General features: G+C 40.7%; 1 protein-coding gene across 1 annotated transcript in view; it reads right to left on the bottom strand.

Moving 5' to 3' along the window:
• The window catches only part of NFXL1 (nuclear transcription factor, X-box binding like 1), a 55,207-nt gene that overhangs the window by 1,625 nt on the left and 27,015 nt on the right, over positions 1–26,567 (bottom strand). Inside the window, exons 16-21 of the mRNA XM_066632038.1 lie at positions 21,650–21,790; positions 17,266–17,432; positions 14,791–14,860; positions 10,945–11,049; positions 7,750–7,836; positions 5,094–5,147 (exon numbers count right to left, since the gene is read on the bottom strand). Of these exons, the coding sequence (XP_066488135.1) occupies positions 5,094–5,147; positions 7,750–7,836; positions 10,945–11,049; positions 14,791–14,860; positions 17,266–17,432; positions 21,650–21,790 (624 nt within the window). The remainder of the gene's footprint in view (positions 1–5,093; positions 5,148–7,749; positions 7,837–10,944; positions 11,050–14,790; positions 14,861–17,265; positions 17,433–21,649; positions 21,791–26,567) is intronic.

Here is a 26,567-nt window from a genome sequence, read left to right as displayed (position 1 = left end):
TCTTTAACCAAACAATTTTTGTTAAGAATAGTTAACTAAGTAACTCTTCTCTAAATTTTAACCCTTTGCCAATTATCAGAACACAGTGCATAGAACTTCATTTCTGCTACACAAGTTCCATAATACTGAACAAAAAGCCTAAACAAGGTTGATTTTTTTTAAACATAGGGGAGGCAACTGGTTCTTATTAGAATTCAGTTCTTATGAGAGCATTTGAGAACTGCAATTTAATTTAAAAGAAAAACTAATCTCAATGTGTGTGAAGAAGTTTAAGAGAAAAATTTATTTATTTACTATATTTATATCCCATCTTTCTCCCTGAAGGGACCCAAGGTGGCTTACAACAATTTAAAAAATACAAAAAAGACCACAATTAAAAATTTCCAATTAACTGAACAAGTTTAATAAGGAAACTACTTTAAGGCAGGTATCCCTTTCACTAGATTGTACAGTTTTACATTCGCAGGAGCTAAGCAAATATAGTACAATCTAAGGCAGTGTTTCTCTTACTTTGAGGGAGCTTTACTCTGTCAGTAAGTATTTGTGGAGGGGGGGCTAGGGCAGCAACGCTATCCCCAGGATCGCAGCCTTCTGCAGTGCTCCCCAAGGCTTGGAATCCTCAATAAAAGCAGGCGCAAAGCACCTCCTGCAAAATGGAAGTGCTTTGTACCCACTTTCATTGACAAATCCAAGCCTTGGAGTGCCGTGGAGGACTGTGCAGGGTTCCCTGCACCTCCTGTAGCCTGCTACAGCCCTACCTACATAAAGTAAGTAGAAAGCCCCCCCCCCACCTCCCCCATAGGGACGTGATCCTGGAGATCGATTTCCTGCCTCTCCCCTTCCCCCGCCCCTTAAAGGGACAGGGGAACCTTCACACGAACTGTGGGTCGTGACCCACCAGTTTGAGAACCACTTATCTAAGGGAATGTCTAAAGAAGACTCTGCCCCTGAGCAAAATTCATAGCCCATGTGGTCAAAACAGCTGCTTTTTCAGAAGTCTCAGATTTTATAGCTGGTTTTCTCTCAGTTCAAAAAATGGATAGGTTCCTGCTTGACCCAAAGCAGAGAAACTTAATTCCAATTTGTTCAGAGGAGTTGGAAGAAAAAAAAAAGCACAAAAAGCCACTATTTGTTATACCATAGTATTACTGCCACTGCTGGCCCAACCATGGAGCAAGGTGAAGCACACTACATCAGCAGTGGTTTGCAAGTAGTGGTTTGATGGGAGTGGTCAATTTGGGTAGCACCTCACCCCATGGCTGCTGCGGCCACTGACTCAATCCTGCTTCCTATTCATCCAAGCAAGAAGCAGATAATCCCCCTCCTTACTTTACTCTCCTTTCAATTTCCTTAATGCTAGAAGTACAAAACTTCCAGCTTTATTTACAGGGACAGTACATACCATATGTTGAAAAAAAAAACTAATTCTCACACTTCCATGTTTGACAAAAACACACAAGAACCATGGTAAAGAGCTTCTTTTCTTTAGAGCTGCAGCAGATGTGGCAAATGCAGCATCAGCGTGGGGTAGCAGCAAAGTCATGCCACCCTGATTACTGCCAATTTGGGTTGTACATCTTCATTAAATAAGATTTCTACAAGTGTTTTTGTAAAACACCCAATACTTTGCTTGAAAAACTAAATGCAGAAGTTTTAATCATGCAGGTGATTTTTTTTTGTGGTAACAAAATAAGAACATATAACACTGCTTTCTGCACTTCTCATTTTTGTAAAGAAGACAGTAAAAAAACTAAAATCTGTGAAAAAATAAAAGCATTCTTTAACGCCTCTACATACTGTTTAACACCTCAACATGTATGTAGCCACATCCACCGACAGTATACCACCACCACTATACCATAAAAAGGTGGCAGAGCAGCTTTTAAACTGATCCCTGGGGGAAGGCCGACAGGAGCCGAGGAACATCCAGTTCGGGACTCCTCATCCCTATGGGACGAGGATGGGGAGGTTAGAGAACAACAAGACAAAGGCAGAGTAGGAGAAAAAATTGGGAGTGGTAGCGTGATGGGATGTGATAGACGGTTTGGCACAGTCAGAGGATACGGAGACAAAGGAGCTAATAAGCAGCCCATCCTGGGGCATTCCATGTACAAATGCTTTTATGCAAATGCCCAAAGTCTCTGAGCAAAGATGGGAGAACTGGAATGTCTGGTGACAAAGGAAAACATTGACATAGTGGGCATAACGGAAACCTGGTGGAATGCGGAGAACCAGTGGGATACTGCAGTCCCGGGCTATAAATTCTACAGGAGGGACAGGGAGGGGCGAGTTGGAGGTGGGGTGGCCATTTATGTTAAGGAAAGGATAGAATCCAGCAAAGGAGAGTTTGAAGGTGGGTCCAACTCCACCGTAGAATCTCTGTGGGTTAAATTACCACGCCTGAGAAGCGATGTAATACTGGGGGCGTACTATCGTCCTCCAGACCAGAAATCAGAAGGGGACCTTGAAATGAGGAGACAGAGAAGGGAGGTGACAAGGAGGGACAGGGTTGTAATCATGGGGGACTTCAACTATCCTCATATTGACTGGGTCAGTTTGTGTTCTGGTCACGAAAAGGAGACTGGATTCCTTTACATGCTAAATGACTGTGCCTTAGAGTAGCTAGTCATGGAGCCCACCAGAGGACAGGTGACTCTGGATTTAATATTGTGCAGTACTCAGGACCTGGTTAGAGATATCAGTGTTACGGAGCCATTGGGGAACAGTGATCATGCTGCGATCCGTTTCGACATGCACATCAGGGAAAGAATACCAGGCAAATCTCTCACAAAAACCCTTGACTTCCAACGGGCGGACTTCCCTCAAATGAGGAGGCTGGTTAGGAGGAGGTTGAAAGGGAAGGTAAAAAGAGTCCAATCTCTCCAGAGTGCATGGAGGCTGCTTAAAACAACAGTAATAGAGGCCCAGCAGAGGTGTATACCGCAAAGAAAGAAGGGTTCAACTAAGTCCAGGAGGGTGCCCGCATGGCTAACCAGCCAAGTTAGAGAGGCTGTGAAGGACAAGGAAGCTTCCTTCCGTAAATGGAAGTCTTGCCCTAATGAGGAGAATAAAAAGGAACATAAACTGTGGCAAAAGAAATGTAAGAAGGTGATATGGGAGGCCAAGAGAGATTATGAGGAACTCATGGCCAGCAACATTAAGGGGAATAATAAAAGCTTCTTCAAATATGTTAGAAGCAGGAAACCTGTCAGAGAAGCGGTTGGCCCTCTGGCTGGTGAGGGAGGGAAAGGGGAGATAAAAGGAGACTTAGAGATGGCAGAGAAATTAAATGAGTTCTTTGCATCTGTCTTCACAGCAGAAGACCTCGGGTAGATACCACTGCCCGAACGGCCCCCTCCTGACCAAGGAATTAAGTCAGATAGAGGTTAAAAGAGAAGATGTTTCAGACCTCATTGATAAATTAAAGATCAATAAGTCACCGGGCCCTGATGGCATCCACCCAAGAGTTATTAAAGAATTGAAGAATGAAGTTGCTGATCTCTTGACTAAAATATGCAACTTGTCCCTCAAAACGGCCAAGGTGCCAGAAGATTGAAGGATAGCAAATGTCACACCGATCTTTAAAAAGGGAAAGAGAGGGGACCTGGGAAACTATAGGCCGGTCAGCCTAACATATATACCGGGTGAGATGAGGAATGCCTCATCAAAGATAGAATTTCAAAACACATAGATGAACAGGCCTTGCTGAGGGAGAATCAGCATGGCTTCTGTAAGGGTAAGTCTTGCCTCACGAACCTTATAGAATTCTTTGAAAAGGTCAACAGGCATGTGGATGTGGGAGAACCCGTGGACATTATATATCTGGACTTTCAGAAGGCATTCGACACGGTCCCTCACCAAAGGCTACTGAAAAAACTCCACAGTCAGGGAATTAGAGGACAGGTCCTCTCATGGATTGAGAACTGGTTGAAGACCAGGAAACAGAGAGTGGGTGTCAATACTATAATGCCGTTGTACAAATCTATGGTAAGGCCACACCTGGAGTATTGTGTCCAGTTCTGGTCGCCGCATCTGAAAAAAGACATAGTGGAAATGGAAAAGGTGCAAAAGAGAGCGACTAAGATGATTACGGGGCTGGGGCACCTTCCTTACGAGGAAAGGCTATGGTGTTTGGGCCTCTTCAGCCTAGAAAAGAGACGCCTGAGGGGGGACACGATTGAGACATACAAAATTATGCAGGGGATAGACAGAGTGGATAGAGAGATCTTTACACTCTCACATAACACCAGAACCAGGGGACATCCACTAAAATTGAGTGTTGGGAGAGTTAGAACAGACAAAAGAAAATATTTCTTTACTCAGGGTGTTGTTGGTCTGTGGAACTCCTTGCCACAGGATGTGGTGATGGCATCTGACCTGGATGCCTTTAAAAGGGGATTGGACAAGTTTCTGGAGGAAAAATCCATTACGGGTTACAAGCCATGATGTGTATGTGCAACCTCCTGATTTTAGAAATGGGCTATGTCAGAATGCCAGATGCAAGGGAGGGCACCAGGATGAGGTCTCTTGTTATCTGGTGTGCTCCTTAAGGCATTTGGTGGGCCGCTGTGAGATACAGGAAGCTGGACTAGATGGGCCTATGGCCTGATCCAGTGGGGCTATTCTTATGTTCTTACCTATATCACCTACCTAGTATACTTTTAAAGTGATTGTAGTTATAAAAATACACCCTTGGAATAAAAACACGTAACACTGCTTTCTGCACTTCTAACTTTGGAAAACACCAAAATCTGCAAAAAAAATAAAACCATTTTCACCAATCTCTACCTATTAGACAGATGTAACACTAATCCATAATGAGTTTTCTGCTACGTGGATGAGCCTCTAAGAGGGGGTTTCCCTTCCCCAAGGTGCTAAATTATCAAGGCACACCATCAGGGTTTTTGACAATTGACAAGGCATACAGTGCTGCTAGTTGGAGGCTCATACCCCCCAATGGCCCTACTAATAAATGACCCTCCTCCAGACTCCTGCAGAAAATTCACAGCACAGCAATGTGGTGCAGCACACTGATTGAAAATCACTGTTCTAGAATTTTCTCCATTGGAGTGAAAGAAGAAGAGCACCAGTACCTGTTGCTTTCGTTTTTCTTCTTCAATGGCAGCTCTGGCCTCTGCCTCTTTAATCTGTATGAAAATGAAAAGTAATACTTAGCACATTCACAACAACTTACTGGTAATTGCAGAAATACTATGGGTTCAGGGATTCCATAGATCACTATGGGTTCACTTGCAATACTTAATACATCTTTTGGACTTGTGCTTTTTTTTCTTAGGTAAAATACAAAAGATGTGGGAGACCCTGACCAGAAATGCAGTGCATGAGGAGAAGGTAATCAGCATTTTCCCTTCATGCCACAATTCCAAAGAAGACAGCCAGTTAAAGATGCTCTAATTCCTTAGAGGGACATTTCCCATTGTGCACAGAAGAAGTGAACCTGGTTTTTATTCAAGAAACTCATATGAAAAAAAAATTGAACACCAAGAAATAGATGGGTGAACTGGGTGACAGGTGCTTTGCTTGTATTAAGACAAAATGAGTAGCTGCTTGTATTAATGACCCACATTATGAACTACTTAAGGAACTCAGACCCTAACCCTCCAGTGCAGGATTCAGCGCATTTCCCATTGATAGGGCTGCATTAGCATTGGAGAGTTGGATAGGATTGGGCCCCAGTCTCCTCTAATAACTTTAACACTTAATAATTAATTTTAGAATTCATCAGTAATGTTCTCTCTCTCTCTCTCTCTCTCTCTCTCTCTCTCTCTGTGTGTGTGTGTGTGTGTGTGTGTGTGTGTGTGTCTATAACCTCAGTTAACACACATATCAACAAATGCCCAAAATAAAAGCGAGCGGAGAGTAGCAAACTTCACACAACTAATGAGAAACAAAAGCACAACTCTTGTGCTGTAAGACTGATTGCCTGAAAAGGCCCTGGACACAGTTATTAATAGTATTCTCTCTAAAAAGTCTTCATCTCTCTGTCCCTCTCTTAATTTCTCTATTCAAACCAAAATAAGAGGCACTGCAAAGATACCTAAGAGTTCATTCATCATATCCCAACTTACTCCCCTTTCCCAAAATATTGGTAACATCTTCCAAGTTCCCTCTCACACATGGCCTTTAGGAGACTAACCGCATCTTCATATATGCCTACTCAATAGATGCAAACAATTTCAAGATGTCGTTTATTGCCATCTCTCAGCCTACAATTACAAAGCAAAACTGATCCAAGCAGCTAGGAGACCTCGGTCTTATGCATCGGTCTTCTAGATCTAAAATCAGCATTTCACTGATTTAGTCAGAAGAAGAATTTTTGCATACATAGACACTTTTGAAAGCAGCAATAGTATCTCGTGAGATTTTTCAACACTCTTATTCCGTCATAAGAATTTTCGATAAACTAAATTTTCCATAATTTTCTAATTTTCCATAAACTAAAAACAAATCAAGCAGTACTAAGGGCTGGTTCACATATACAAATTCACTAGCTGTCTAATGTAGCAATGCCTTGATGTCATGTCTGCCATGAATGAAATGAATAATCATAGATAAATCACCACAGACCCAAATTCTGCATCACACAGTCTAGACTCAAATGTTATATTTCCAATGGATTCAGTGACACATTCAATCATGAAAATGTTAAGTAATCAAGTAACAGGAGATCAGGCAATGTACACAGCTTGCTAACTGGGCAAAGAAAATATTTCTTTACCCAGCCTGTAATTTGTCTGCGGAACTCCTTGCCTCAGGATGTGATGACAGCATCTGGCCTAGATGCCTTTAAAAGGAGACTGGACAAATTTCTGGAGGAAAAGTCCATCATGGGTTACAAGCCAGGAAGGGCATTTGCAACCTCCTGTTTTTAGAAAGAGGCTACATCAGAATGCCAGAAGTGGTACCAGGGTACAGATCTTGTTTTCTTGTGTGTTCCCTGAAGTATCTGGTGGGACACTGTGAGATACAGAAAGCTGGACTAGATGGGCCTTTGGCCTGATCCAGCAGGGCTCTTCTTATGTTCTTAAAGAGGCACCTTACATGGTCCTCGTATATTTTAGCTAGGGGTGAGTAACTGTCCCTCTTCACCCTAGCATGGAGTCTTTTCCAATGGCTGTTTGCTGATGTCTCTTTTGAGTCCTTTTTAAAAATATTGTGAGCCCTTTAGGAACAGGGAACAATTTATTTAGCTCTGTAAATCACTTTGGGAACAATTTTGTTGAAAACTGGTATATAAATATTATTAATCACTATGAGTGAACTACAACAAAGATCTTTGAGGAAAACTTGAATCTATGGGCTTATTAATTGTATTATACCAGTGCCAAATAAAAAAATAGATCAAGCAATGCAGAATAGACTGCTTCAGAAAGATAACCTGTCCATTTCCCACTGAACATGTATGCAACTCTATAAACAGGTGTTTTCAAGAGAGGCCAATCCAAACAACAACAGATAGCGAGATATATGAGCAATTATTAGACCATTATTCCAATTCAACACATGTAGTGGTTCACGGCTTTAACACTTTATGTTAAAACATTAAGACAGTGACAAATGTTCCACATTAAATAAAATAGCAATATCTGACATGTGGCAGCTGTTGAACATGAAAATCTGATTTGATTGCGTTCTATTTCATGCCTGCTAATCCTGAAAAATAATTGTGCACTCATTTGTCTCTCCTGAAGCGGTGAGAATATCGTGTAACCACAAGAGGCACATTACCTCAAAAGCTTTCCGTTTCATTTCCTTACATAGCGCGTCACATTCTAACAAAACCTGGCCTTCCTGAACCTTGCTGCACAGCAGCTCCTGTATGCAAAGAAGAAAACAAATTGAAGAATATGTCCTTATCTGATTTTTTTCATTAGTTTGGCTACTTAAACATTTCCAAACATTGTTTGCTATGAATTGAAACATAATAATTTTTCATCTTTTGATATGTAGTTTACCACCCATTTTATTTCTAGAGACAATGAGTATACACAAAATCAGTGTCATCAAAAGATACTTTCACAACATATAAAACACAAACACTGCAAGAGATTACCCACCTCCTACAACAAGGAATTAACTCTGAAAATATATTAGGCTACAGCAGTTATGGTGAACCTTTTGGGCCTGGTGTGTCAAACATTGACAAGAAAAGAAAATGCCAAACTTGACATTGATGGAGTGTCCTGTCCTGTGCCCGACACCCCCCCCCAAACAAAAGAGAAACAATTCTTTACATATTCATTTATTTTTTAAAAAACAACACAGTCCAATGATGTGTGGTGCTATGTATTATATACAGAAACATTAATTCCAAAATGAAATACGAGCTGCCTGTCCCCTGCCCTCACTACCTGTCACTGAAGGATTTGGCAAAAAAAAAAAAACACCAGAAAAAAAGATGCTCAAACTATCTCCCTATCTTTATACAAGCTTGCAAACTGCAGTTGCTTAGCCCTTTGTAGGGAAGTTAGCAGCTAACTGATTTTGGAATAGCCTCAGGTCTTGAAGCAATTAGTTATCTTATCTTTCCAACATCCATGTTTTCACTTGAGGCTCTGTGGGACCCACCAGACATCAGGTCACAACCCACCAAGTGGGTTCCAACTCACAATTTGAGAAACACTGCCAAATAAGATCCGATATTACACTGCACTTGCTCATAAAACACAAGGAACTCTTGCATGCACAAGCTGCACATGGGTTCCGGCACTGAAGCTGTATCCACAAGTATACAAATCCTATTTAGGATTCTTAATAAAAGCTGAAAGACCAGTGATTTCATGCAGAATTTTGTTGAGAGTCTAATGCACAGAAGATGCTGCCCTGTTATCTCATTATGGAGGAAATGGGGCCTAGTTTTCAAGTTGCTTAAAATCCAGCCTGCCTAAAGGTCTCAGTTCTTGCTAGATTTTACGAAGACAAGAAACTGGATGACTAAAATAGAACTCATAAATTACTTGCGTCATAATAATGGATGTGTCAAATTGGTCATCACTGGTAATGTTCTGCTGGATTAAAATCTTATTACAGCATTTATTCATCTAATGTTGAATTCTTTGTATATCTGCAATTTCTGTATTAATGAACACCACAACATTTTTGTAACTTCATAAACACACAACTATTCACTTGATACCCAAAACAGGACTTGAAGTGTGTTTTGGTCTTTTCTACATGTAGTGTGTTAAATATTCCTTTTTGTGTCACAAGACTTTACTGTTTTAGGTTACCATTACATAAGACAGACTATATTATTCTAGTATATAGAATATGAAATCCTATATTTCATTGGGAATTAAATAGCTGCTTTTCTTTAGTGCATATGGTAATTAAACTTGGTACTTAAGAGGAAATAAGCTATAAGAAATTATAAGATTTAGGGCACAATCCTAAACAGGTCTACCCAGAAGTAAGTCCTACCGTGTTCAACGGAACTTGCTCCCAGGAAAGTGAGGTTAGAACTGCAGCCTAAATAGTCACTCAGCCATGAAGCTTTCTGGGTGACCTTGGGCCAGTCACTAGCTCTCAACCTGACCAACCTCACAGGGTTGTTGTGAGGACAAAAGCAGGGGAGGGACCATGTACATCACCCCGAGTTCATTGGAGGAAGGGTGGTACAAAAATGTGAAAAAAATAAATTTAGTTTAGAGGATTTCACTGATTGTGTGCATGAGGGAGAAAGAGAGATGAAGTGTGATTGAAAGTATCATGTAAAGAAAAAACAAGAAATCGGTCCCTGGTTGCAGAATGGGATTAAAGGTGCATCCCAGGTATAAGAGAACAACCTCAGCCTTCATTTAATTTTTCCACTATGTACTTATTTACTAATTTACTTTTTAATTTATTTACTGTACAGTGGGCCATTGATATCCACGAGGATCAGTTCCAAGACGTCTCATATATACTGGAACCCATGGATGTTGAAATTTGCGGGTCTTAGGCTCTCTAATCCTCCAGAGGCAATGGGAGCTGTGTTCTCACAGGATGTCCTCCGGAAGATGTTCTAAGGGCTTTGAGAGGCCTTAGAAAGTCACTTCCGGTGTATCCTAAAGGTCTGAAAAGGCCTTGGAGGGCCAGGGAAGCCCCCTCTGGCCCTCCAAAGGCCTTTAAATGTCACTTCCAGTATTTATAATAAACCAGAAGTGACCTTCTAAGGGCCAGGGAGGTCGTGTGCAGTCTCTCTGGTCTTCAGAGCGACCAGAACGCAGCTCTGGTTACTTCTCAGAGTCCATGTACAGGTGATGCCACAGGTTCAGGACATCCCGAATCCGCAGATCTGGGCCCATTGTATTTATTAATTTTTGAGTGCTTTTTAAATTTAATTTTATTATTAAAATCAATAAATTTTTGAGTTACTTTTCCTCTTCAGAATAATACTGTTGAAAATGAAAATGCATGCTTTCTGGCAAAAAAATTGATAAAGTCATATAAGGGGAAGTCATTTATCCATTATATTGTCTACTTCAGGGGTAATGATGACACCACAGCTGCACTGAGACTTAGAGAACGTCTGCTGTAAAATACATTAGGGATTTACAAGTCTAACATGCGTTCTTGTTCCAATCGTTTATGTAATTAAATATGCCTTTTCCTGATCACTCATCAGGAAAACATATTTCCTCTCTTTACTCTGGATCATACTTGAGCTAAACTAAATCACATATTTCCCAGCAGAGTTTTGAAGTCTGAACACATTTAACACAATTGCACGATTACAAATATTTGAAGACTGTGCAGTTAATATCTGAATTAGTACTTCTTAATTTTAAAAATCCTTTGGTTTTAAAAAATTCTATTAGCTCCACAGCAGTTCTTGACAATGCTGTACTGATATGAGGAAGAACCAGCTATATGGAATCAAAGACTGAAACAAATCTTTTAAATAAAGAAGATAAAGCGTTTCAAATACAACAAGATGTTAACCTTTTTGATTCTCTTGCAAGGACATCGGACCTTGACCTTCTGGCTGCAGTTTTGAGGACAGTCACCTGGATGGCAGATTTCTTTGCATCGATGGCCACAGAGCAGCTACAACACAGAAGAAAAATCTGATCTGAGTACAATTTTCCTCCACACTATATATAAAAAACTAAGTGAGTCATAAAGGAGCAATAATCCACTAAATTAATAACAATTGCTAAGTTTCCATTGCCTTATATCTATTTCTTACACACCCAGCTCCTAATTCTTTGAAATACTGGAAGCTATGGTGCCAAAAGTTCTTACATAAACTAGTTTTAACAAAATAAATACACGTTTCTTACTTCTCATTTTTTCTCTTGAAAATTTCCACATATGATAGTTAGCATTTTGCAAATTGGCTGAACTATATTCTGTACTAGGAAACATGCAATACTTCCATGTTTCCTGCATGTCTTTTTCTATTATGACTACCAGGTTGGACATGGTTGTCCAAATGCTGCAGGCACCAAGAGAATACTACCATTACCAATAAATAACAGCTTCCGACTCTGCCCCACTTAATAAATACCTGTATCAATTTGTGAGCTTAAAAAACGTTCTCTTTCTCTACATAAAAGTGTCTTTGACAACTGTGACTCTATTCAGCCCAATTCTTTTTGTCAAAAGCAAAGAGCAACAGGGCCACCCCATGCCATTTTGTGAAGCCTTAGTTGTCATCTCAAAGAACATAACAAAGTTGGTAAAGCAATGTAAGAAATATACAGTGAAAAGCTGCAAGACAAAATCCTTTCAATCAACATTCTATACATTGCAGTTATAATCAAACATGCAGAACGATAGCATATTCAAAGTTTTATTCCAAAGTGGAATAATGTTTAGAACAGTTTTCAGTTGGTTGGCACTCTCATTATTCTTCATTTATGCTAACAGACTCTCAAGAACAGATACTTGGATGGTGCAGGGGGAAGGGGAGATCAGTGATGTTTACCATTCCTGAAACAGAAATTTTTGGTTTGTAACAAATAAATTTTGCTGACTTATAAAAAGTCAAAATCACAAGAAACAAAATAATGTATCAGAAATGACACTATCTTCTAGATTTATTCTAAATATTTATAATGCCTTCTGCATATGGATTTAAACAGTCATATCAGATGTTTGGTTCCTGCAATAAAAATCTATCTTGCAAGGTGTTTAAATATTTGAACAGTGTCTGTGGCAGTATCAAACTATGCTTGTTCCCTAAAGCATAAGGAAATGTGGAACAAGTAACTCTTCCTGCAGACAATAAAATTATTTTTGTATCAAATACAACTGTAGCCAAACCAAATCAGTTCAACTCACCAAAATGTTACAGTGATTGTTGAGTCTTGGGCAGCCCAATCCTAATGGCCTGCACTGCATCCAAAGCAGCATAGGAGGTGGCTCCTCAGAGTAAAGGGATTTTTTTCCCTTATCCTGAGTAAAGCCTCAGCCACACCTATGGGGCTCCTCTGATCTGTACCAGCTGGCACAAATCCAGGAAGCCCATGTAGGGTTGCTAATATGGGGTTAGGATAAGGTGGAGGAGGCCTCTGCCAACTCCTATAACCTCCCAGGACTGATCCTCCCCATCCCACCCTCCCCCACCCAAAACACCCCTCCCTGCCTCCAACACACCCTCCCACCACCCTCTCCCAATCTCCATGCCACCTGGCATATGCCTGTTAGCCAGCACAGAGTCACCATCAGGCGCTGCCAAGCCAGCAAGGTCCTTCACCCTAGCCCAGTCAGCTCTCAAGTAGACACAAACGTGCCTTATGGCACATTTCAGGCACTCTGAGCTGGCACAGAGACAGCCACACCAGCTCACGTAAAAGACAGGATTGCACTGTTAATCTGCTAGAGCAGAGGTTCTCAAACTGTGGGTTGCGACCCACTTGGTGGGTCGTGACCTGATTTTGGGTGGGTCGCAAAAGCTGGGCGATGCCATCTTGGATTCTGGCAAAATAAGCTGGGCAGTGCCATCTTGGATTCCGGCAGTGGGTGCCACCATTTTCCAAGCCTGCATCAGTCCTGCAAAGAGAGAGAGAGAAGCTTCTCTCCTCTGGGTCTAAAAGAGTGGCATGTGTAGGCGCAAAAAAACAAGGCAGCATCTGTTCCATTTCTCCCATGAGCGTGGCTGTACTGGCAGGTCAGAGCAGAGCCTGTCTCTTAAATTTCAGGTGGGAGTCTGAAGCTGCCCCTTCCCCCCTTGACTCAGATGGGCTCCTTTGAAAAGCTTCTTGCACATATAACACTGCCTCTAGGGATATCTGCTAATAACAGGAATGGACAATTCAATGCATTATTGCTTCTAAAGCAACAGAGGGTCCCCGTCCCCCCGTTGCTGCTGGTCTTGCCTTCTTTGCTTACCTGATGTGCAACATATTTTGAAGGGCATGGTCTGGGCTGCTGCACCACCACACCTTACAGCCGACATACTGCTGCTTCAACTGTCTCTATTTTTGGCGGAGTCTGGCTAGGCAGAGCAGTGTCATGCAGTACCTGTGGCCATGGTGGCTCTTCACACACATGCACAATCATCTGTGTGGCCATGCACCACCGACGGTACTTACACCATTGGCTGAGAAATACAGGCCTGGAGGCTAGGTGGCTTCACACACACATGCATACAGAATGAGTTGTCATAATTACCTAGTCTGGAATAATAAAACAGTACAATTCCAAGCAAGTAATTTGCCAAATTACATTATACAGAGGCAATTCCTCAAAAGAAACTGTTTCTAGTAGCAAAATCATAAAAGTAAATCATAATCCATAATGAGGTGCACTGTACCAAAAGAATCCCTACTTTTCATTTTAAAACAAGTAATTAATGCAACCCTATCATGGAGATCCCAGCAGAGAACCCAAGTTTACTTCACAATAAAAACTGCGGATGCCCCTGCAATCAAGAACACACTTTTTAGTACCTCATTATTTTGGCATCAACTGTTTCTGATACTGGCATATCAAGAATTACAGAATTCCCTTACCTGTGAATATCCTGTTTCCTGGGAGAGGAAGGGGCATTATTCACTAGCTTACATTAACATTTTTTCCTCAGAGACAAAGTACTGACAATCATAAGATAATTAATTTGCTCAGTTATATGAACAAGGAGGTGGTTTTCAAACTTTGAGAGAGCTTTACTCCCTCAGTAAATCCTTGTGGCAGAAGGGCAAGGGCAGGGAAGCAATCCCAAGGATTGCGTCCCTAAGGGGGGCCCTTTCACTTACTTGGACTCAGGGAGGGCTGCTGGAGGCTGCAAAAGGCAGGGATGCAATCCTGGGGAAGGCTGCTGGAGGCTGCAGAAGGTGTGGGGAGCCCTGCACAACCCTCCACAGGCCTCCCCAAGGCTTGGAATCTTGAAACAGCGTGGTCGCAATGCACTTCCTGCAAACAGGAAGTGCTTTGCGATCGCTTCATTTCAAGATTCCAAGCCTTGGGGGCTGTGCAGGGCTTCCCATACCTCCTGCAGCCCTCACTGAGTCCAAGTAAGTGAAAGCACCCCCCATGCACCCCCCTTAGGGACACAATCCTGGGGATCAATTCTCTGCTTTCCTCTTTCCCCAATCCTTAAAGGGCAGGGAAAGCGTTACACAACCCACCAGTTTGAGAACCACTGGACTAGGGTAACTATCAGTCCTTGCGCTGAGGAGACCAATGGTTCTAATGATTTCAATGGACCCTACCTCCAGCTGGTGTGAGGAGGGGGCTTCCTATACTGTAAGGGAAACAATTATGTTTAAAAAAAAATTAGAAAATTTTGATTTTCCTTAAATATTCTGAAACTATAAAGTTTAGTTATAATTCACAGCTTACCTCTTTCGGACATTGATTTTTGCAAGAACCAAGTTCAACCTTGTCGTTTGAGTCAGCAGAAGTGATTTTTCTGAATAAAAACAAAGGTAATAAAAACACCAACAAAGTTACTCATAGATGAACTTTTAAAATTTTTATCTTAGCTCAGTTTCTCATAATAAGTAGTACTTTGTATTGTATTGGGGATGCTTTACCACTACACCAGCGGTTTTGTGGAAGTGGAGTGCGATCGCTCCACTTTCACTTCTGAAGCTGCAGGAGCCCTGCAGAAGGTCGTACAGGGTCTCCGCACCCCTGGGAGGTTGCAGTTGGCTGTGGTAAGTACAGCCAAGCCCCTGCAGGTCCCTGAGTGGCGCAATCCTGGGGATCGCGCCGTTGCCTCCTCCCTGCCTCTGCCCAGGCCAGGGACCACAGGCTGGGATGTCATGACACCCCAGTCTGAAAAGCCCTGCACTACACTAATGCTTGTAGTTGCTGCTAGCAGCTTAATAGCATTTATTAACAGCCTAAGGAATACTATATTATGATTTTAAAGAAAAAAGACTATAGACTGAAAAGACTAAAACAGGGGTGCCAAACTTGTTTAATACAGAGGGTTGAACAGCATTCATGATGCCTGCTGAGAGCTGGAAGTGATGCCATTAAGCAGGCTATGACCAGAAATAAGCACTTTTTCTTACTTCGGGAACTTAGCTGCAAATGATGGAAGAAAAAATACACAAAACTCAATCATATTTTCAAGATATGAGAGAGTCCAATTATTATGCAGGTTGCACTTTCTGCAGTGACACCTCAGCACAGCTTAGCAGCTTAGATTAGCTGATGGTGGTACTGAGAGCTCGAGGACCGGATAAAGAGCTTCCAGGGGCCTCATCCGGCCCACAGGCCTTATGCATGACATCCCTGGACTTAAAGATACTGCAAACTATCCAAGTGTTACTCATGATCAGAAGTAGAGGTCTATGGCAGCACAACCCATGTGTCAAAATTTGGGTTTTGTTGATTTCTAAAACAAATTATAAATCGTTTAGGAGTGGGGTATTTTGAAGTAATATTGACAAGCAGGGGACTAAACCTATCCCCCATTCATGCTCTTCAGTCTTAAAACACTTCTCCCTAGCTGTTTTTCTTCCAGAGGTAGTCTAAGAGCAGAAGTGATCCCCCTGCTAAATAATGGGGGGGCCTACAGGTAAAGAAAGGGTTCCGCATATGCCCTACTTATGTTGCACTCTGACATCACACTTTACAGAATAAAGATCAACAACACCTTTACTGTGCTACCATAATATTGGGTTTGGCCTTGATTATGTCAAAACACAGATACAATGGACCCTCCTTATCCAGTTGTCTTGGCCCAGAAGGCCTCCTAGATGCAACTGGAAGTTGTGGACACAAGCCAGAAGTGACTTCTAGTTACGTCCAAGGGGCCTTCTGAAGATGCTGGGAGGCCAGCGTGACTGCTGGAGGGCCCAGTGCGGCACCCAGGTGAGTCCCTGTAACACCACAACCCTGCCCCCACCCATGGATTTCATTACCATCAGATGTTGGTATTTGGGGGGTTGTGGAACAGATTCCCTGCAGAAACCAAGGGTCAACTGTATATATTGAAACCAGGTATGTGGGAAAGAGTTTTTAAAAGGACAAAGGACATAACTGAAATTAGTCCAAGACTGCATATCAGTGCTCCATCCCATATTATCCTGTACCCACAAGGGCTGTAGGCAGCCCCAAAACCAACACCAGAAATGCCTTAAAGCTCAGCAACTGTTTACGGTAAATGGTTACATACTCCTACAGACTTAAGAGTATAAAGTTGTACCATTAACTATGTACAAAGGAAAGGATCAGGAATTTAGAATGGTCCTTAGGGCAACCCTCGTGTCTGTTTATCAAGTCTGGTATGTGCAGCAAATTGTTCCATTTAAAACAGGGCCAACATGCCAGTAAAAGTCAGCAGGGTACATAACAGCAAGGCTCGAAATATACAAGATGGCAACCAAAGAGGAAGACATTTCTCAATTAGCCAGTGTGATCTAGAGTCCACATTTTCCCCATCTTCTAGCCTCCTAGATCTACATTAAGCAGCCCAGGTTTAAGTTAATTTGGCCTAAGAAACTGTGCTTCAGCCCATCATTTGAATAGGATGCCTTCAGAGCCCCTTTAGACATGACAAATTGTACAAAACGCACATTGTTGTGGAAGTAGGGTCAATCCTGCCTACCTGCCCTGGACTGGATGGACATGTATTGGACACTTGTGTACTGGCCCATTTCAACATGACATCCGATACAAAGGACATGGGTGTGTGTGTGTGTGTTCAATTCTGCTGATCTGAATAGGGCTCTCTGTTCATTTCCAACACCTGGGAATGGGGGGGGGAGAATCCCCACCACAATTCAGCCACATACATAACAGCACAGCAATGTTACAATTTTCAAAGTCAAGTTTCCTTTAATTAATGTATGTAATACATACATGCATTCAATGTACAGGCTTATGAGTTTGCAGTGACACTTCATCCGAATCATTTGGGCACATGGTGAGCATTCCCCAGGGTGACAAGGCAAAGGGCATGAGTGAGGACAGCCAGCGGGTCGTGGCTTGGAACATTCTTCTTCACACTGAGAACATTCTTGACTTTCCTAGAGTAAAAGTCAAAATGATGGCATTATTCGTTCTTTGGCAATTCACTCATGTAAAAACAAATCAATATGTAAACTACATTTTGTTCTCAAAAAGTAATACGTTTCTATTATTGAGAAAACGCTTTTAAAAATAGCATAGGAAGGTCTACTGCAGAAGAACACTCACCATCTCCTTACAAAAATGAGCTTAAAATGTAAAAAACTGTTGATGCTGAAATGTACTATAAGCTAATGACAAACACAAGTGATGGACTTGTGCCAAGGTCCAAGCATACTAGGAAAGGACAGCAGGTTAGAGAAACTACTGCTTATCAGTTACTATGCTCACCGTATTGCTTTTTATTTGGCTACACAGAAGAGATGGCACATTCTAATAATCAATAAAAGGTTAAAAGTAAAGGTGCTTGTTTCCAGCGAGTAGGATAGGATTACAGCCTAAGTTTTACTGAACACAATGGGTTTACCTCGGAGTAAAATAACGCCATTTTCAAATGCCTCTACTTTAAATCATATTAAGTTTGAGTTTAATCATATTAGGGACTGAAACAGAAACATGAAGAAGTCCCCTTTTTGAAGACTGGTTGAAAAACCGCTGAGGCATACCATATGTGGTCAAGTTTATCCACTCTGACTTCTAGAATGGAAAGGCAGATAGGCTCAGAAATCATCATCAAAACTGAAATTAACAAAATTAAAATTAAAAGAATTAAAAGAATCATCATCAAAATTAAAATTAAATCTTTTTAAAATTGGAATAGATTTATCAATCAAGATGTTCTACTAGAACCATTGCTATTTGGACACTGACATTAGTTGTACCCTTTAGCAAAATAACAGGATGCACCCAAGTACATATGCAAGTAAGTTTGCAGATCAGACATGTCCATTTATCCATCCGTGCCCCCACTTCTGAAACCATTCCTGAGCATTTGGGGACCCCTCAAATGTGATGTGGGATGTGGCACAGCAGTAGTGGGAAAAGTCACTAGAAACCAGGCAGAGGCATCTTGCACAAGCCTCACAGTTGGTTTCTGAAGGTGGAGCTGGGGCTGCAGTTGAGGAAGAAAGTGTGTTTGTGAGCTTCGCTGCACTCTGAATGTAACTCAGTGTCACAATGTTTTTTGTCTTTTGCAAAATATATAGAGGCAAGAAGAATCATGCATATCAGTTTGTATAATTTGTAAAACAATGCAAAAATGTCCATTATTATTACTGATTCACACTTCTACTTACAGTACATGTATTTGGTTAAAATAATCATTGACTGTTTAGACACTCAGTCTTAATGTTATTCTCCAAATAATATCGATAGCAACAAAGAACAAACTAAATTATCTCCTCTGGTTCCTTATATGAACATCTTGATGATCTGGTAAATAAGAGCCATCAAGGTGGCTTGGTACACGGGAAATTTATAATGAGCCTCTTATTATAACCTGTATTAGTTAAAATAGGTTTAGAATATTTTGTATACAGTTCTACAAACTTGCTTACTTAGATTTTCAGGAAATCAACTCCCCAACAGAGAAATTGATCTATTTGAAACTTACTACAACAGGCAGTATAATCAACGTTTCTGTAGAAATCCCATTTTGATGCAAGCTTGATCCCTCCCCCTTTCTCATGTACCTTCAAAACTTGTTATTCTCTTATCTCAAGACACACACAGAGTGGTAAATGCAGCCAGCCAACTGTAGAGGGATGGCATAAGCTAAAATATGCATGCAGAGATGATCCTATGCCTGCCAGCATGGATGAACAGACGAGATATCTTTTGTCACATTTAAAACGCTTGCCACAATTAAAGACACGTGTTATCTGTGCATACGTATTGGAGTGCCATCTTTCATTGTCATGGCGCTGGGAATACAGGGCTATTCCCTCAACAACATATATTCCAGTCTGGTACAGAGAATAGAAATTTGGACTTCAGCTAAGATGGATATGGGTTCAGGTTCAAACCCTCATGCCACTGTGAAGCTCTCTGGACAGGCTTGGGCTAATTACGCTGCCTAGAATACCTAAAAGAGGTATTGTGAAAATGAGATCACTATGTATACAGTTCAGGAGCTTCCTAGATTAAGAGTAGGATATAAGTGAGTTTTAGGTAAATGGTACATAGCATTATACAAGCGTACTTTAAATTCAGAAATAACTGAACTGCTCTGTAACAACTTCCAACAGAATAATTAGAAGAGCTGACATTACATGGAGACTGAGCAAGGAAGTTTTAATGCCACCAAATGCCAATCTCAGAAAGGTTAAAACAAAACTATAATGCAACCCTGACTATGGTATTTGAGCACAAAGCAAGCATTTCTTTATTGCTTTTCATCTGCAAAGTACTGAGCAAACATTAATTTGAATCACAAGGTGCCACTATTCAAATACGTTTGATGTGAGAAGCTTAAAAACAAATCACCATTTTAGAACATTTTCTGTATTTAGCTTCTGCCAAAAGTATGCTGTATTAAGGAGCTGTGAATGACAATACAAGCATTTTTAAAACATTCTTCTCAATGTGAGCCTATGATTTTATACCTGTAATGTCTTCAAAAACATTAGTTATTCCGGATGGGAATCTGTTCTACACAAAGCTGAAAAGGTACATACCACAGTAATAATATAATTCTCACACATGCAATTCAGTGTCATAGATAGAGAATAACCTTTAAAAGGTTACATATCTTTATTTGTATTTACTGTAACTAGGTCTAAAATTATTTCAATTGGGTAATTTGCCTAACAGATTCTAACCTACTTTAGCACACTGTCCGGGAAACAAAGTGCTGCTTCCACCAGTAGTTTAAAAAAAAATCTCATTAAGGAATGACAGTTATTTAGAGACACATACACATAAAAGGAAACTGCTATTGGCTTTCATTCCTAAGGCAGGTTTGCCAAAAAAAAAAACCTGCCCGGTTTTTTCGCCCTTAGCTTGAATACATTCTTTGCAAATAATGGAAAATATTGCAAATAATTGTATGAATGGCTAATTTGGGATTAAAATTATTTTTAAAGTTATCCATTTGTGTATAGGAAAAATATATAACCATGGAATAGATAAATATCTAATAAGAGGTCATATTATCCTATTGAACTTTCCATATTAAAGCATGGCAAACACACCTTGCATGTTTCTCAAATTTACTCCTGCTCCAAAAAACACATGGGGCTAAAGGCTAGTAAATCACCAAAGGTATTATCCATCAATTCCTATTTTGTCCCAAGTAAGTATCATTTAGGATCAGTATTCGGATTATAAACATTTATGATTCTACCTTGCAAAGAGCATGAGTGTTGCTAACCTAAGCACCTTCCATCACATGGAGAACACCCAACTAGTAACCACTACCATTCCTGGTTGAAGTATGCGTAGGCAGATCAGTAATAAGAAAAGGAGAGGGGTCAGGGGGTCACACTAAAATAAAAGAATACTCAAAAGAACAAAAACTCCTAATGTTGATTCCAATCTCTTAGTTCAGTGGTTCTCAAACTGGGGTGTCACAACGCCCTGAACTCTGAGGGCCGTGAACTCTGACCCCTTAAGGGGCGAGGAGGGAAGGCAGCGACGCAGTGGTTGACATGTACTTACCAGTTCCTGCAGCAGCATCCAGGGAGTGCGGGGAGCCCTGTGCAACCCTCCACAAGGTTCCCCAATCTTCAGAAAACAAAAGTGGAGTGATCACGCCCCACCTCCAGTTGTGATTGCAAACCGGAGGTAGGTTGCGATTGCTTCACTTTCAATTTCTAAAGCTTGGGGAGCCCTGTGGAGGGTCGCGCAGGGCTCCCCGCACCCCTGGGAGGCTGCTGCAGGGAATGGTAAGTACATGCCAGTACCTGTGCCCCCCCTTTAGCAATGCAATTCTGGGGATCACTTTGCCGCCTTCCCCCCACCCCCACACACACTTACAGTGGTTCTCGAGCTCCCTGGGAGTTTGAGAACTGCTGTTTTAATTTAAGAAGTACCTAAATAATATACAGGAATTTTTGACTCAGTAAATTCTTTAAATTTGCCTTTTCCCCCCTCAACTAAATTAAAGCTTAAATGACTTATCTAAATCATTTTATTATTATTTATTCAAAGATTTACATCCCACCATCAGTAGATAAGAATAAAAATTAAATCTATTAAAGACCATTAAATCAAGTCACATTTTGTCGTTCCTGAGAGCAAGGTGCTTTTGCTCTGCTGCAAGAAAAGTTAAACCTACCTTTTGGACACCCTCATCATCATTTGTGCCAGTAACTTTATGACATTGTTTCATGCAAGTATGGTTCTGACAATCAAGCAGTCTTCCACAAAATCTTGCACAGGAGTAGGGTCTTGCAGCGTGACATGGCAATGGGCTCACCTAAAGGATTGAAAGTAAGATGCATGAGGATTACAGTGCATTGTAGATCGCTTTCTCAATATTTCACAACATAAGTTGAAAACATCAAAAGGTACATTATAGGGGTGCAACCGTATATGAAAATACAGTATTATACAACTAGGGATCTACCAACAACATTCAGCATTTTCTCTTTCTCCTTCTCTTATTTGTGCTCTCCCATATCACTATTTTAAGGTTAACAAATATACAAATGATTAAGCAATTTGTGCGTTTGTGTGCTATAAGGGCAGATGGTTTTTTTTAAAATTTTGTCAGAAATGTGTTACACAGTTGATGTTTTGTTTAATTCCCTTAATTCAAAACATGCAGGAGATATATGTCCACTTGGTGGTTGGTGCCTGCCTGGAGAACAAACTGTCAGACCAGCAATGTTAATCTGTTACAAGACTTATGGCAAGAGGCCATAGACAGCAAGAGGCAAGGAAGACCACATTTTTCATTGAACGATGTAATACATACACACACAGGCTAATCCATGGAGCCTAATACTCCAAATTTAAATGGAGACTTGCTTACTCAAAAAATGTAAATAGAATTTTCATTCTTTTGAAATATAGATGCCTTCCAGCTTCAAATTTTGCTGAAACAGCATATTTGGTGTCTTGTGACCAAAGCTATCTTCCTAGATTCATGAGAGTTTGGAGAAAACAACTCTTGTTTCACAAAAGTTTCAAACCTCCAAAGATTTTCACCAATGCCATGACTGAGCTCCAATCTAGAATAGAGGTGTAGCTAGAAGGGATGTAGGGGTAGCAATTGCACTGGGCTGCAGGTTGCCTGGGGGGGCTTGAGGGGTGACCAGGGGGCTTGGGGGGCAAGCAGTATGGGGCTGGAGGTGGGGGGAGGCAGCAGAGCAAGGGGAGAGAGCGGTCAGAGACTCCAATCACCGCTTGCGCCTCTTGGGGAGTGAGAAATAAGAGAACTAGGGGTGGGAGGAAGCAGTAGATTTTTTTTCAATTTAAAAAATGCAAGAGTGACATGGGGGGCATCACTTTGAACTTTGCCTTGGGCACCAGGATGGTTAGCTACACCACTGCCTAGGAACAATCCAATGAATTACAGCACCCTCAACCAGGTGGGAAAACAAAGGCAGAATGTAGTAGGGATCTTTGACTTGCAATAGAGGATTCTCTGGCTGAGCTACCCCACTTAAGAATCCCATAGAATCATATGGGGCAAAAACCAATAAAAACGCTTGGGTTCAGAGTCTCATGCTGTTTACTCTGTTGTTCGTTCTCCCTCTGCCCACTGCATGTTGGTCTGTGGAACAATAACTCAGCGGTGTTGCATCAAGTCACTCCCATTCTAGCCTCAAGCTGAGAACCACCATAGCAGCTGGCACTCTGGATCAGTAATATGGCAAACCTCTTTTTTTCCAGCCTCCTCTATCTCTCTGACCACTACAAAGTTGCTGAGCTGGTCAGGTAACTTTTTGGGCCACTTTTTTTTTCCTTCTCCCTCTCCCCAATGACCTACCCTTCTTTCTCTCAAGGAAGGCAACTTGGCTCCTTTGCCCTCCTCCCTTCAAGGTTTATTGCATGTTCATCCCAAAACCTAATCAAGGAATTGTTGAATCAGAATGTTCATTTAAAATTTCCAACAGAAACCAAGTTGTAGACGACTTGGCCTCACAAAACCAGTCAACAGCCATTTGGTAAAAAGTATAAACTAAGAACTCAAATTAAATGAATTGTCCCTTCTAATCAACTATTAGATGTTCAATTAAGTGAGCATCGTGAGATCACTCAATACAATATCATAAAAATTTCTCCACTTCACTTGCAAGAACAGGGAACTTCAAAGCAAGTACACATTTAACTAATATAGCAGGAGAAAGTAACTGAAGGTTGATACTCGCAGCAGCTATTAGCTGTAACCACATAAGATTAAAACAAAAGGGAAATGAAACACGAAGTTGGATGTTTAAAATTAAGATATTATTCAAAATAGCTTTGCAGCCATAACAGCAGAAGTCTGGCTGTATGTAACTAGCAAGAATAATCCTATTATAATGGGATAGCAATATCTAAAATGACTTCTACTGAAACAGTTGCAGCCTGTTAGAAATCTGCTGTGCCAGCAAGTCAGTTCTGAAGGTAGCATTAATGACAATTCTGATAGTCTAACACAGGGGTCTCTTTTTGGCAGCACGGCAGTGCTGTATATCTGACACAGTGTCAAGGGCTGGAAAATAAATAATACATACATGGAGAACTGATGTGCTGAAACTGATTGAATTCAATAAGTGAATGGGGGTGGAAGGAGGGCAAAATTGACTTGTACAGGAAGAGTGGGAATGGATTTTGAAAAAGCATCAAGCAACCTATGACGTAAATCACAAACATTTTTAGGTATCATTTTCTGTTACATATAAGTTTAATGTAGACATTAATTTATTTTTATATCCCAGGTCTCTCAACATCGGTATATATCTCATTCAGCCACTTGAGGTGCTGAATGTAATGGAATAATGGAAAATCCGGAATGCATCTTTTTTTTGCTACTTTTAGCCCTGAGAGGCTGGAGAATTATGTGGGCCAGATAAAAGCCTCCAGAGGGCTGGATACGGCCTATGAGCCAGGGTTCAGAGGGCCCCTGGTCTAACACAAGTGTGAAGGAATGAAGAATAAATTAAGCAAACTAAAGAGGACATTACTGGAACAAATAAGGCAGCATCTTTTTAGCCATTGTAGTGGACAGGTGCTGCTAAAGGAAAGTTTGATATCAGGAACAGGCAGAAAGTAGATCAGGATCTACTAGTAGATTTCTGGGTGGCTTGCAGTAGATCTGCAAGGGTTTTTTTATTTTAAACAACAATAGAAACTTTAAAAATATCTTTTTTCCCTGTCTAAACTAAGTTGAAAGAAAGATTAAGAAACACTAGGAATAAGTTTTTGTGAGAATAAACTATGAGTTTAATTCTTATACTACAAACACATTTCTGGGCTAAGCATATGCTCAGAAACACCCTTCTCCTTAATTTTCCTCGTATGTATGTATGCGTCAGCTGCCCACCTTCCCCGTCACTATCTTCTACATGCATCCAGTTGGGGGGTCCTTGGCATTCTCGTAAAAAACAAAAATAAAACCTGCAAGCCTACTGCATCAAACGTAACAGGCTTACAACTACAACCTAAAAGGAAGGAAGTCTTTGGGACAAATGGGAAGTGGGAGACGTGGAGAAAAAATGTTAAGAAATACCTAGGCAAAGAGATGTGTTTTTATATGCTGTTTGCGCACATAGAAAGAAAGAACCATGAATGCTGGGTGGGAGGGTGTTTATACAATGGCATTGGATCTGATAAGGGAAAGAGTGCAGACAAGTGACTGAACCACACCACTTAGATTGTGGATGTATGCCAGAAGAACAAAAAGTGGGGGGGGGGAGAACATGCAGGGGAATTTAACCATTTGGGAATTTGGAAACTGTTTGGGAATTTAACCATTTGGAATTTAACCATTTAATTTGGGATTAATTTGGGATTAATTTGGGAACCATTTGGGAATTTAACCATTTAAATAAGAACACACTAGGGGGAAAAATCAACAAAAACACTATGTCAAAGCAGAGAATGAAGCAAACAGCAGCAGAAGGCAAAGTAAATATAAACAGATGGCAATAAGAAAGCAGAAAAAGAGCGTACACGTAATATCAAGACAGGAACAGAGCATGGAAGTCATAGTAGTAGAGACAGACAAGAAGGTAAAGTTTAGAATTGCCTAAGAGCTCCAATCAAAACAAATGAAAAATTATAATGCACAGATTTTTGTACATATGGAAAACAGTAATTGTAACAAAAGATATATTTAAAAACATACCAGCTAACTTCTTAAAATTACTATACCCTCATGACAATTTCACTATAATCCAAAGACCAAAATCTTGATTAAATAAATAGTTTCAGGGTTGGGTAAACTTATCCTCTAAAAAGTACCAAGAATTTCTTATGTAAACCTAATACATTTACATTTGGAATAGCAAACACAGAGATGAGTCAACTACAGCTGCATATTTCATGTCAAACCTTTTCAAGAACATTCTAAGGAATTCTTGCTGAAGCCTGTAATGAAAATGTAAGGCCACACTCTGTGCCAAGAAATGGAAACTCCACTGAAGCAAGCAGTTCATATTATTCTGAGACTAACTAAGACATTTTTCTGCTCATTTTTTTCCTTGCAACTTGAAGGCTTTTTTTAATCCATTGTAAAAGGATACTTTTTTTAAAAAAAATCCAAACAGCAAACCATCATAAACGTTATGCTACTGCTATGAGATATTAGTTTTTCTCCACCACAGAATCAAAGTTAAAAGCAATCAGCATTCCAGCAGAGCCCTCTCAGTTGCCAGCTGTAATGGTTTGGACATTTCATTACTGTCGGTATAGTTAAAATGAAAACTAGTTTGTCCTAACGAAGGACAATGCGAGTTTTGCCATTAGTTTCTCAGTAAAGAATTTTACCCTCAGTGCTAGGAATGAAATTGTCTTAAGGAACTAAGGTAGACTTGACTGTGTAATCTTAAATAAGCACCGTTCTGTATGCTTGCTCAAGAGTCTAATATAATAAAAAGAGCTTTTTCATGTTGAACAGATGGAATTCCCCAGTAGAGTCAGACCATAATCAAATCATTTAGCCTAGTATGCCAAACTAGTACCGCCTCCCCAAGTTCTCAGACATAAGTCTATTTCAGCTCTGAAACCCAAGAACAGTTAGGCTACCAGTCGAGACACCTGAC

This window comes from Tiliqua scincoides, chromosome 6 (genome assembly GCF_035046505.1).
Source record: "Tiliqua scincoides isolate rTilSci1 chromosome 6, rTilSci1.hap2, whole genome shotgun sequence".
Classification (NCBI taxonomy): domain Eukaryota; kingdom Metazoa; phylum Chordata; class Lepidosauria; order Squamata; family Scincidae; genus Tiliqua; species Tiliqua scincoides.
This window is presented reverse-complemented; position numbering and strand designations above follow the sequence as displayed.